At 37.7% G+C, this 14,212-nt stretch overlaps 1 protein-coding gene across 1 annotated transcript; it reads left to right on the top strand.

The window, feature by feature from the left end:
• Positions 1-1,038: 1,038 nt before the first annotated feature.
• Smp_210150 (putative cortactin) lies at positions 1,039-12,100 on the top strand (the record flags this gene model as incomplete). Its single annotated transcript, XM_018797796.1, has 5 exons — positions 1,039-1,158; positions 4,395-4,505; positions 8,371-8,481; positions 9,951-10,119; positions 11,804-12,100. 5 exons carry the CDS (start codon positions 1,039-1,041, stop codon positions 12,070-12,072), a joined length of 780 nt encoding a protein of 259 aa, XP_018652803.1. The 3' UTR covers positions 12,073-12,100.
• Positions 12,101-14,212: the final 2,112 nt, after the last annotated feature.

Raw genomic sequence — 14,212 nt, 5'->3', positions numbered from 1 at the left:
ACCAGTAGGTGTGCCGTTTATAGTCCAATCACACCTACTTCGGTTTGAGCAGTCGAGTAGTATTAATAACTTTCATACATAGTGTGGCTTGTACCCAAGTAAATGCTTGTGTACTTGGTAAAATCAATCCTACCGGTCAGTGCTGTCTTTGGTCTAATTGGCTTGATATTGGAATATGTTATTTTTGATTATAGATGTAAGGAGTTCAGTGGGACCTACCGCAGAAGATAAGTTGTGCTTCAAGTAATCTAGTAATGACAATCTCTGATTATGATACTGGATACTGTGAGCTGGAGTCATTCGAGAATAATCGATTCCCTTAAGTTTGTGGATACACTGAAATAGGGATTCCTGACAATTACCTCCAGCCGTCCAACGCGGTTAATCTTCACACATATAGAATATCGGGCTGGTCTAATGATCTAAGGTAGTGTTACCATTACAATTAATGTGTTGTGCTTTGTTAGTGTGATTTGATAATATGGGCAACGTGTACTGCTGACCTATTGACTACTATTATACTATCTACTATTCTTAAGTTATTCCCAATGAATTAGTTACAGTCTCTCACACTCATTGTCACTTTCGGCTTGATCCTTTGTGATTATTATTTTTCATTTTATGGCTTGATGTGGCCTGATCTGTTTATACATAAACCGCTTATGTCTGAAAAGTACGATTCATGTGGCGGAGGCTGATATTTGTGTTCTGAACTCGGTGGGCAGGGCTAAGCGAGAATTTACTTTATTGAGGGCCAATAAGGATTCAGAGTTGACTCAAAGCTGCTAGTGCTGGTTGACGTGTCATTGGTTTAGCACAGGAACAAGATCATATAAGTCGGTGTTCTCATTGGCGATTTCGTCACGTGTTATTAAACGAGCTATAGAACATAACACGTTATATCTAGGCAATCAACTCAAGGTACATATAGATACCTACTAAGGTTGTTCGAAATTTAATTGCAAATATTACGACAACAAAATCTAACTCGAATTCATTTTACTATTACTGTTCTCTCTCTTTCCTTCAATCAAAAGTATGGTAGCGTTAAAAGAAGAAGTGAAACAAGCAGATCGTTTGGCAAAATTAAAAATTGCACCAAAACCAGCTTATGGATATGGTGGCCAATTCGGAATTGAAAAAGATCGAATGGATAAGGTTTTTAGTTTTTGTTAATTTTCCTCTCTTTTTATTTTGGTATACGAAGGTTTACCACTTTCTGTATCAAGAGAATGATTTATTTATCTTTGTATTGGTTGTTTGAATCTTATCAAAGATGTTTAAGAATGAAACTGACCAGTCTTTCTTATTGGCGTATGTCCATCCTGTGCAGATTGTCTCGACATTGCTTTAAGTCACGAGCATCCTATTTTGGACTTGCGCGTCCTGGATCCCACTGCTAGCCACCATCCATCTCTGCCCAGAATGATTTATTATCTTCATTTTTAACTTGACAGTGTACTATTTGAATTTTTTTCGGTGTTAAATAATGAGTTGTGTAACTCAGCAAGGGGAAATACAACGGTGATGAGTGATGTTTATGAGAAAGATCAGATTACATTTAAACAGTGTTACTTGTTTTATAACTTAGTTACATCTGATGTGAAACGATTTATGAATGTATGTTAATAATGCAGCAGTGTAACTCGGGAAAATATGAACTTCAATGGTTTTCAAACCTTTACTGATCATGGAAGTTGCGACATATGTTATTTATGTAAGTTGATGGTTGGTAGTAATCAACAGAAAACCTTAGATCCAGGTTTGGTGTTAGTTGACATTCGTCAGCAAGATGTACCTGCAGCCTTGAGAAAATTGACGTTTCTTGGCGGTTTCGATCTAGTATCACTCAGCTTTACAGTCAAAGAGGTTACCGCTGAGCTATCCGGGCTGCGACTGACCTCTTGTAGCACTGAGATGTACTTACAATTGATTGACCACTAGGTAGTGACCAGTGTCATGTATGGCAGATCGAATTCTTTCGACCAGGACCTTAGTCGCGGCCTGGATATCTCAGTGGTAACCTTTTTGACTGTGAAGCTGGGTGACGCGCAATCGAACCCACCAGAGGTCAGCATTTCCCTCAAGATTACAGGTAAACTTTGCTGACGAATGCCAATGAGCATGAAACCTAGATGTAGGGTTTGTTGTCGAATACTTCCAGTCACTACCCGACATCTCATCGTAGTGTACGCGATTTTGAGTCACCTAGACTAGTAGGCACATTACAACTTGGTCGATAGAGTTTGGCCTACATTAAGGAAGACGTGACACACATGATATTAGTCACTAGTTAGTGATCAATCAATTGTAAATGTGTTATATATGCCCAGAGATTGTCTACGTCGACGGAGAATGTTGACTGCTATAGGAAGAAATGTAGAAAGGTCGGTTAAATCAGAATGTGGAGCCATTTCATGAAATCCTTAACTGTTAGTTTGAATCATATTTTTAGATAGAGACTAACTTTATAGTTCAAGTAATAGCTCATATTCATTGGTTGGAGATATTGAATAATATGTAACTCAGGATCCGATCATCATCACACAACAGATACATTCACTCTTTATCTTCCCCCTTATATTTTGACTTTTAAAATTAGCTTACACTTTTCATTTCACGAATTCATTATTTTATATATTATATTGTCTATACCTGATCATTTATGTTATCACAGATTTATTTATTTATTTAAACACATAAATATTGGTACAAGAAAGCACCAGATACATATGCGCCGCACAAATCTCATTCGATTTGTGTGAGAGCTGTGATACTGCCCAGGTGCCCAAACTGAAGCAGGTGGTTTTCTTAGGGGGCCACACCCGGAGCCTTTGACCGAAAAGTCTGATCCACAAGGCAGTGTAGCATTGTGAGGAGATGCAGTCCCATGGTAGCCGGTGTCCAACGATTGATTCATACGCCATTTGTTCCCTTTTAGGATCCTGGAGCCCATGTGCACCATTGGTTTGGAATGAGGGTTTTCCAACTCCCCTAGGTGAACTTTCCTTGTCCACCAACTCGGTTAAAGCCCCGGACATTCGCTTTTCGTCCTCTCACTTTTGTAAACAACACCGGTGCCACGAGAAGTCAGTGAGTAGGACTTGTGTGGCAGAGGCTATATATTCGCGTGTCCATTTGAGTGCATTTGGAGAGGGAGAGCGGACTCTCCCAACTCTCGGCCGTACCAGGGCGTTTGGGGGGCATTATCACAGATACTGTTAACTTCTACCAATCTAGTATTTGTTTGGCTAAATTAATCACTCTGTGTTAATATGTGTCAACTTGAACTGATACACATGTATATGCCAGGTTCTACGTTTTTTTTTGTTGATTGACTGGTCGGTGGAATATGTACAATCGGTAATTTGGCCTGAAAAAAAAAATAATAATCTCGAAACTCATTGCTAAATCGTTTTTTACTGATTTGGCAGTGAAACATGGCCGGTAAGAGTAGAGGATATTCGTAGGCTGCTAGTATTCGATCATTGGTGTCTTCGAAGCATTGCTCGTATATTCTAGGACCACCGAGTAAGTAATGCAGTCGTTAGGAAACGGGTACTAGGTAAGGGTGGCAAATCGATTGATGAAGTAGTGAAACTTCACCAGTTGAGATGGCTGGGGCAAGTAATACGTATGCCCAACCACCGACTGCCCCGACGTGCAATGTTTTATGGTGGAGTAGGTTGAAAGAAAGCTAGGGGCGGCCAGACCAAAACGTGTCACAAATCCATGAAGTCACTGACAATAGGACTGAGCCATGTTGGTAGGTGTAGACTACCTGGTTGGGATTCGCAAGATGATAGCAATCGATGGTTAAAGACCTTGAATGACATGGCTCAAAATTGTTTGTAATGGCCAAGGTCCATCCACTGTTTGTGTTCTCCCAAATTCTAATCTTCTGAATTCTTCATGTCCCTATCCTTTTTCTCTTTCCAAATTTATTTCGCTGGATTATACTCCTTGAATAACATCTTCAAACCCTAATCTTTCGGATTACTGCTTATACTCTTACTACTTCTAACAATATGGGATTTGAAACGACAACTGTATCTCTGTGTTAATGTGGTATGGCAACTCGAACTGATGTACATACGTACAAAGTTCTACATTGTGGCTGACTGATTTTACTGATTTCATGCTAAGTTGTTACATAGAATCGTTTAATTTGCTTAAATTATCAAAATCATCTTCATCGATCATTCGGCTCGTGCTCCTCTTGTTCCATTAGTTTCACTTGTTGGTTTAATCAAAATTACTGTAGTTTTGTCAAGAGAGGAATTTAATAAAGATGATAATGTGAAGCGGTGTAGTGGGTAGTTGTACTTTGGTAAAAAGACTGTTTTCCTAGTTATTTCTATTTAAACTGTTTTTTTTGTTATTGTGTGTTTCAGTCAGCAGTAGATTGGAATCATATTGAAGTGACGGAAAAGCATACATCACAGAAAGATTATGCAAAAGGATTCGGTGGTAAATATGGTGTTGAACGAGATCGTCAAGATAAAGTAAGTTTTTATATATGATTATTTGTAAAATAAGTTAGAGTTATCCTGTTGCTGATATATTAAATCTTTGTTAGCATGTGTATATAGTGCGGAATAAATGGATTATAACTTGTAGTGGAATCAAGGACACGTGTTTCATTATATTTGAAACTCATCAGCTAGATGTAACTGTATTCTAGTATTGGTGTTTACATTTGGACTCGTTAGACAAGTTAGTGGAGTTCCATTGTGAACATCAATACTAAGATGCAGGTACATCTAGCTGACAAGCCCTAAATAGGATGAAACGGGTGTCATAGATTTCATTGACAGACATAGTCCATCTATTTTATTTTTTTAGAATGAAAAAATATTTGTACGAACAATTGTTTTCAATAACTTCATCATCTGACGTTTCAGTTATAAGTCCATAATTATTGTGATAGTTTACAAAGACAAAAATAAGGCATGCATTAATGAATTTAACCGAGTTATGTGTTAAAACACTGAACGTTTTCATCTGTTACTATATAAATACTTCAAAATTGTGATAAGATGGTGGTTGGAGGTGGTCAACAGGAAACCTTGGACCCGGGCTATTTGGCACTCGTCAGCAATGTGTACCTGTAGTCCTAAGGGAACTGGTGCTCCCTGACAGATTCGATCCTGTGTCACTCAGCTTCACAGTCAGAGACGTTACCACTGAGCAACTTAATCGATAACATTCGATCAGCACTAAGAAGGACTTGACAAGCATGACATTGATCACCACCCAGTGACCAATCAATTGTGACTTCAAAATTGTGTTATTTGTAAATGAGAAAGGTCATTTAAGAAAGGTCAAGATGGGACTCCTCAGAAGTGCACATCCACGATCCCTCACTACTGAGGAGTCCCATACTAGGACAAAACGGCCATCCAGTGGTTCCATGTTTTCAATGGTGGTCTAATATTGATCAGTTCATGATCTCAACTAAAAAAACTCAATCTCCACAATCCTATACTGATAAAGGTCAGAATGATTCGTAGTCAAGTGTCAAATTATAATCAATGTAATAGTTATATAATAAAATGTCGTGGGAACAAAATGCATAGTAAGAAAATTTGATCTCGTTAATGGAGGTAATAATAATGTAGTTGTGTAAATATAATATGTAATAAGAGAGGTATCATCAAGGTAATTACGATAAAAAGGAGTTCATCTTAATTGGCAAAGATGAATGTGTAGGCTAAGAGAGAAGTAAACTCACAAAGAATTGGGATAACAGAAGGAGTTTATAATATCCAGTATAGTTATCCATTGATCCAGTCATAGATCAAAATAAACACAGAGGCTGGATAAATAAGTTCGTTTTTATGGAGTTGATTTCGATGACTCCAGCTATGTAGAGTAGCCGTAATCTAGCTCCTTGATTTAGATTCTTTGGAATTTGATATAAAACAGAGAAAGGTTCCTCTATCTTAATATGATGTTTGATATCTACCAAACGAGAAAAAATGGTACTGTTAATCGATTTAGTGACTCCTTTTCCCAACCATGTTGGTACATGTTCACGAACACGCAAGGACAAAGCCCTCTGAGTATGGCCTGTGTAACTAGCTTTACAGGAGCAGTTGAATTTGTGTGAAACAAATTGTGTATGCGCAAGTGTTATGAATTCTGTTATTACAACCTAGCTAATCTTATTGCCTAGTATTCTTTAGAAACTTTACTTCATTCGAAAATTTCCCAAATCAGAATACGGTTAAACAGGGACATAATTATATTCCAAATAAACAAGGTTAAATGGGAGTAAGAATCATAATAAGAAAAACGTTAGTATGTTTATAATTTTAAACTAGAATATTCTAGCGTTGATTGCGTAAGAAATAGCCATCAGTGTGCTTCAACACACGGTGACTGTAGTATTGGCCATGATTGCAACTCTTCTTTCCGCGGTGCTTATGTTACTAATGCGCATTCGGTACATAAACGGGATAGCTGCTCCAGTTGTGTATCTAAATGCAGTCAGTATACATAACATCGTGCTAGTGCTTTTATGAGATTTATTTCGGGATGTCTTGTATGCAATTGTCCAAGCAATTCTGGTCGCAGCTCTTCTCTGACTTCATCTGATGACACTGGAGCGTTTTGAATGGCATCTTTTACTACGCTCTGTATTTCTGGATCTACTGCTAAGGAGGCTATTTTCATGTCCTCTGGTCCAAGGTGCTGAATTCCAATCAACCTAGAGTGAGTGTGGGCTTGACCGATATTATTTATTAACTGATACTTGGTATTGAAGTCATAGCTCAGAAGCATTGTGACCCGGCGCTGTAATCGGTTGGTCGTATAGGCAGAGATTCCTTATTAGAACCAAAGATTGTAATTAAAGGTTTGGGGTCTGTCAGTTAAGTAAACGTACGGCTGTAAAGGATTTTATGGAATCTCTTAACAGCGAAAATGATTGCAAGGGTTCCCTTCTCCATCTGGCCGTAGTTCCTCTCGGCCAGGGTGAATGAACTAGCAGCATGAGCAATTGTCTTTTCCGATTTGTCCTGTAACGCGTGAGATATCACTGCTCCAACTCCATTATTAGAGACATCAGATCCAAGGAAAATTCCCAAGTTGGGATCTGTTATATCCCCTGGCGAATTATGAATCATAAATCTGAGGTCCATTTATGGACAAATGTAATACGCCTATTCCTATTGGATAGTTGTTAAATAAGTGACCTAAATCTGAGGTCTATTTATGGACAAATATAATATGCCCATTCCCTATTGGATAGTTGTTAAATAAGTGACCTAATCGTTTCCGTGTTCCTCTTATCATAACCTTTATTTTGACCTTGGAACTATTATTATTGATTACTTTTCCCCCTACTCACAGCCACAATTGGTCAAATCTTGTACAAATGTTATTTTTCTATTTTTGATATATGGGGTCTGTTTGGTTAGTATATATAACCCAGTATGCTTGTGAATAATGATTCATATTAGGGTAACATGGTGGTTGGAGGTGGTCAACAGGAAACCCTGGACCCGGGTTTCGTGCTACTTGGCACTCGTCAGCAAGGTGTACCTGTAATCTTGAGGGAACTGATGCTCCCTGGCGGATTCGATCCCGCGTCACTCAGCTTCACAGTCAGAGACGTTACCACTGAGCTATTCGGGCCGCGACCGACCTCCTGTAGGACTGAGATCTAATCACAATTGATTGATCACTGGGTGGTGATCAATCTCATGCGTGTCAGGTCCTTAGTGCTGATCGAATGCTATCGATCAAGTTGCAATGTGGCCATCAGTCTAGGTGGCTCGACACTGCGGGCACTATATATATTAGGGTAACATTGGATCACCACCCAGTGATCAATCAATTGTGAATGATTCATATTGCCGAGGCTGTATTTGTGTTCTGGACTTGACGGCTGGGCTAGGCAGATAGAAAGGACCGAACAGCACCCAATACTGTTCGTACGTATTTTCTGTATCATTGGACGTATATATATATATATATATATATATATATATATATATATTAAGAGGCCAAAAATCTATACTTTATAACAGGATCGAAGTGTGTTCAAGGAAGCTTTGAGTTGAGCGTTGATTTAACTTCGTCGTAAGATGCTTGGTGTTTTCAGGGTTTGGTCGGCAACCGTTCGTATCTAAGATGAAACCAAGGTATTTGATCGGATGCATGAAGAAGATAAACTTTTCTTCAAGTAGTTGAGAACCGTACTCCACCACTCGGTTAAGAACTTGACGTACACATATTTGTTTGTTTTATCATGTCGAGCGATTACCCAATCACTTATTATTAATTTCACATGTCTTGGTTTGTAATAACGTATTTATATCTCCATTTACTTTTTCCCGCTCTAATTAACTAATTAATCACAAGTCATCTGTTGGTTGGGATCATAAAGAAGCCGTAGAAAAGCATTCATCACAAAAAGATTATTCTGTTGGATTCGGCGGAAAATTTGGTGTACAAACTGATCGACAAGACAAGGTAAATAAAAATGAATTGTAGATAGTTTATTTACTGTGTGTGTGTTTCCTTCCCCCTCAATTGTTTAATGTTTTTGATCTGTGTTTAAATTTTATGTAAGTATATGGTGATAGACTAGCCTAAGTCAACACTTGAACTAAGGATAGAGAGTGAAGTAGTCGAACGCGTATACACCTTCATTTGTCTTGGAAGTCTAATCAGCCCTAGTGGGTTGGTGCCTGGCGAAATTTGTGCACGGATTTAAAAAACCCATCACCTATGGCGAAGGCGAAATATCCGTCTATCAATTAAGGGACAAGCATCTTGCTCAGCAGTTCGTTATGTTTTACTTTACGGCTGCGAACCGTGGCCATTAGGGGTAAAGGATACTTGTAAGTTACTAGTATTTGATCACAGATGTTTTAGAAATACTGCTCGTATCTGCTAGGATCATTGGGTATGTAATAGTGAGGTTAGATACAGGGTATTAGGGCATGATGGTAAATCAGTTGATGAAGTCGTGAATGTACATCGACTGAGATGGTCGGGCTACATATTACACATACCAAACCATCGATTACCATGACGCGCAATGCTCACTAGTGTTGGAGACCGATGAAAGGGAGTTAGGAGCGGCCAAACTAAATCATGGCATCAGCTCATAAAGTAACTAACTTCTAGTTTGAGACCTGTTGGTAAATGCACGTTACTTGTTTAGGGTCCGCGTGACTATCGTATCCAGTGGATACTTTGTGTGACATGACTCAGAATCGATCACAATGGCGTAGGTGTACACACTATTTGTCTTCCCTTCAACCATGAGATTAAGATAATTTTATACCTTTCTTTCTACGAGCTAATTCTTTCTCCCTGTACCATATCCTTATATGCTCTCTTTTTTTATCATTACCATTGAAGTAGCTGCTTCTACGAATTCGGTCTGCATCTTGTTGTGTTAATGAGGTATGGCAACATATGTGCCTGGTCTTATGTTGTAGATGACTGACTGATGGTGATAGACATAAAAACTGTAGTAGAGATGTGAATTACTTAATCTTGAAAACAGTTGATGTGATTATTTCCAATTACTCCCAAACATTTTTTGTTTTGGTAAGGTTTTACAATTTCACGTTGTTGATGTTCAGGACTGTCAAGTGAGATCAGTCCCTGTTGTCAGGTGTTTGGATCTTTAGCGAATTACTTCGATTATAGTCTATATTTACAAGTTATAGTAATTCTTGGTTTTTGGCTAGCAGTAGAATCTAGGACATCTGTTTTATGGTATTTGGGACTTGTCAGTTAAATATACCTTCTTTTCAGTGTTACTATTTACACAATGGTATTACCTAGTTTTGTTACCACAGTTATCACAGTTATTGTTCAATGCTTCCTTCATCGATGTTCTTCCAATTTGCAAGAATTCTCTTTTTTTATAATACTTTTGTAAAGCTTTTATCTGTCTACCTGTCTGCTTATTGTTTTTCATGTAGTCAGCCTTGAGTTGGGATCATCATGAACAAACCAGTCATCATCCATCGCAAGTGGACTATTCTAAAGGATTTGGTGGTAAATTCGGTGTACAGACAGATCGAGTGGATTCATCATCAGTTGGTTGGGATGATGTTAATCAGACAGAATCGCATCCATCACAAATGAAAGGTATATATGTGTCTGTGTGAGATAGTTTAGATTTATTTACTTCTTTTGTCGATCCTCTTATATCTTTATTGATAGAATATGCAATGACGTGTTCACATTTTCATGTTGGATACCTTCAAAGCATTGCTGGGGTGCTGAATGGAACAACCGGATGAGTAATGCTAAGATTTAGATGCATGATACCAGACAAAGATGCTAATTCATTTGATAAAGCCATAAGTCTTCATCGACCGAAGTGGTAGGGACATGTGTTACATATACCGAATAACTGCTTACCTTGACGCATGGTGTTAACTCTTTTAGGAGTAAGCCGGAAGAAGGGTGTGTAGGGGTGACCAAACCAAGACTTGAAACTAGTCCGTGTAATCTTTAATCGTTTGTGTAAGCCTTGTTTATGAATAGAAATCAATGGGTTGTGGTCTATGCGTTCATCGTGATCTTGAGTTGTATTTTAGCTTAAAATCAATCACATTAGTTCAGATATAAATTCATCTTTCATTTTTATTCTAGATCTTCAGTTCCAGTATTCCTTTATCTATATCGTTTTATTCTTTCTCTTCGGACTATATTCTTTATGCTTAGTTAATTTTATCCACTACAACTTTATCACGATCTCTTTTACTAATCCTCTCGTTCGTTTCATCTCGTACAAATCATCTGTACAAATATATAATATAGTATAAGAACTTGAGTTGACCCGTATTTGTATTTTTTTACTTATTTGAACACACAAATATTGGTACAAGGGGGCATTATATATATGCGCCGCATAAATCTCATTTGATTTATGTGACGGCTGTGATACTGCCCAGGTGCCCAAACTGAAGCAGGTGGTTTTCTTAGGGGACCACACCCGGAGCCTTTGACCTAAAGATCTGATCCACAAGGTAGTGGAACAACGTAAAGTGATGCAGTCCCATGGTAGCCGGTGACCAACAATTGATTCATACACCATTTTTTTCCTCAGGATGTTGGAGCCCATGTACACCATTGGTTTGGAATCAGTGTTTTCCAACTCCCCTAGGTGGACTTTCCGTGTCCACCAACCCGGTTAAAGCGCCGTACATTCGCTTTTCGTCCTCTCACTTTCGTAAACAACAGTAATGCCACGAGAAGTCAGTGAGTAGGACTTCCCTGTCAGAGGCTATGTACGCGTGGCCGTGTTAGAGCATTTCAAGAGAGAAGGTGGGCCCTCCCTACTCTTGGCCGTACCAGGGCATTTGGGGGCCCCCGTATTTGTAACAGAGGTTTATATTTATTCTACTTTACTAACTAATTAAATATGTGGTCACAATATAGGTGATTTGTAAAAATACAACTTGAATTTCGTGTAATTAATTTCCGTTAATCACTTATAATGTTAAGTAAATTTGATAGTTGAAACATTAATGAGGGACTTCTTGTCTAGATATCATTCAAAATTGCATACAACTTTATCAAGATTTCAATAAACGTTCTCACCATAGACCGAAGGTCCTAACTTCGAATTCCGTGTTCAGAATCGATTGTGGATGCGCACTAATGAGGAGTTCCATTATAATACGAAACGGCTGTCCAGTACTTCTCAGTTTTGAATGATGGTCTAGCTTAGATCAACTCATGAATTTCCTTTTTATCTCTCACTATTTACCTTATTTCATCCCCCCCTCATTACCCACAACAATAATAATCAACTTCATTTTAGCTCCTATTTTCAAACCAGACGGTGGTTTAAGTAGTATACGTACACGATTCGAACAAGGAATTAATTCGAACAATGTGAAAAATTCATCTGGTCTTACTATTGCTCAACAACGTGTTCTTGAAGAACAAACTCAATGGAATGCTGAACGTAAACAACAACAACGTGAACAACAGGAAGAAGAAGAAGAAAAACAGTCCAGAGAAAAGTCAAAATTATGTGATACAGTTAAATCGGTAAACAGAGATGTTTATTTCAATTTTTACTATTGATTTCATTAAGTTGAGTTCCTTCTTATTTAAAAAAAAAAGAAATACTAACTTTTCGAGTACAGGACACCACTGTAACTTGAAATATTCACAATTGAAGTGTTAAAGAGATCACAGTTGATTGCCTTTGTTTTGTTAATAAACTGATTTAATATCATGTGCTCACTAGTGACTAGCTTTTAGAGGGGATTCTCGGAGCTCTAGTGAGAGGTCGTGACCAGTGGAGTTTAATCCATGTCGTGTGTGAAACAATTATCCACCTCAGACAATGAAAGATGGTTGCGCAATATCGTGGATTAGTTGAAGTTAGACATTAACACCGTTGGATGCCAGCTCGGTGGTTTAGAGAGGCTAAGCATTCGGGTTTAAATCCCACGCGCAGGATTGTGGATGCGTACTACTGAGGAGTCCAATTCCAGTACAAAACCATTGTCTAGTACTTCCAGGTTTTCAATAGTGGTCTAACATTGATCAGTTCATGATCTCAATTAAATTCAAAGTTCTTTCCTATAACAATAACCTCTGAATACATTTCTTTCAATATGTATTTTCCCACATTATCGTTACTGTTTTTAATTGATTGTTACCAACGTTTATCTATAGATTTTTTATAAGTATGATACATGGATTTGTTCACTGTATTATACTCCTTCAATAACATCTTCAAACCCTAACCTTTCACATAATGCTTATACTCTTACTACTTCTACCACTATGGGATTTGAATCGACAACTGCATCTCTGTGCTAATATGGTATGGCAACTCGAACTGATGTCCGTACGTACGTACGAAGTTCTGCGTTGTGACTGACTGACTGGATTTATTCTGTTGGAGTTTTTTTCTTTGAATTATCAACTGCTCTCCTGCCCTACTTACTGTTTTCTTATCTTTTTTAGTTGTTTCTTTGAGGTTCATCGTTGGGGATTATTGTTAAAGTTATTGTATTTGTCAGTTTGTTACTTTATAAGATTCTATTCGTTCGAGAATAATCTTGATTGTTCATTATGTAAAAAGTTGTTAAAATTCAATCTATTACCCCCCCCGCCCCTAAAAATAAATCTGTACTCAAATTTCAACATATCAAACTCAATCTTCACATGAATAGTTTTTTTAGATTGATTTTTTGTTGAATTAAAACTTCACACCATTGCACAAGCTAGTGGCTATTTGGACCCAGTAGCTAAGTAGATACCGTGATGGCGTCTGAAACAAACGGTACTGGGTTCAAGTCTTCGAGTGAACATCAACTCTGGAATGCAGATTTGTCCAACTGATGAGTCCCAAATAGGATGAAATACGTGTCCTGTATTTCACTACTAGCTACCATCTATCTCTGCTTATAATGCTTATGAATTAAAGCAATATTGAGGCTATCCTCATAGGCTAGATGCATATTTGCCAGTAAGACAGACAGGTCAATCACAGTCTTTAACATCCATGTGGAGATTCAAACAACCGATGTAAGAAAATGAATAATGGATCAATATCATAAGTCTCATTACGATAATAAATTGTTAACAGAAAATTTGCACAATTGTGATAAGATTTCCATTTTTCATATGCATGGAACTTATTTATATCCAAGGAAACATATTGTGCGTGTATAGTAGTTTTTGTTCCCTTGGTTAAATCTCTTTGTTGTGGTGGTCTGTTATAACTTATGGCCCAGTAGATGCCTTGTTAACGTAAAACGTAATAAGACCGCCTATCAGAGAGCAGCGAATGATCGATTGGAACAGTGACACACGAAAACCGTACGAGCAGTCTAGAGTACTTATCAGTTCTGCTTCTGCCTAGCCCAGCCAGTTAAGTCCTGAATCGTATAACAATAGTTTATAGTTCAAAATAAAGCTTATAATAAGGGGGACACGAATATGAATAGTTTAGTTATATAGCGATTATACGATAAAGAATATATGCATAATATTGGTCCATAAATGGTTCTCAAAAGTTATCATTCATAATTCTCTTCGGGATAGAATATGGTCCCAAAAGAATTTCTTAGTAAAATTATTTTCATAATAGGGTTGTAAATAATCTAATATGAAAGCGGGTACACATGTATACACAGTTGAAAGATATAGTCAGTTTATTAAAACAACTCTAAAAGAGGAATATTCATGGAAGTAAATTGCACAATTT

This window comes from Schistosoma mansoni, chromosome 5 (assembly GCF_000237925.1).
Source record: "Schistosoma mansoni strain Puerto Rico chromosome 5, complete genome".
Classification (NCBI taxonomy): domain Eukaryota; kingdom Metazoa; phylum Platyhelminthes; class Trematoda; order Strigeidida; family Schistosomatidae; genus Schistosoma; species Schistosoma mansoni.
The sequence above is the reverse complement of the archived record's forward strand: the minus strand, read 5'-3'. Positions and strand labels throughout refer to the sequence as shown.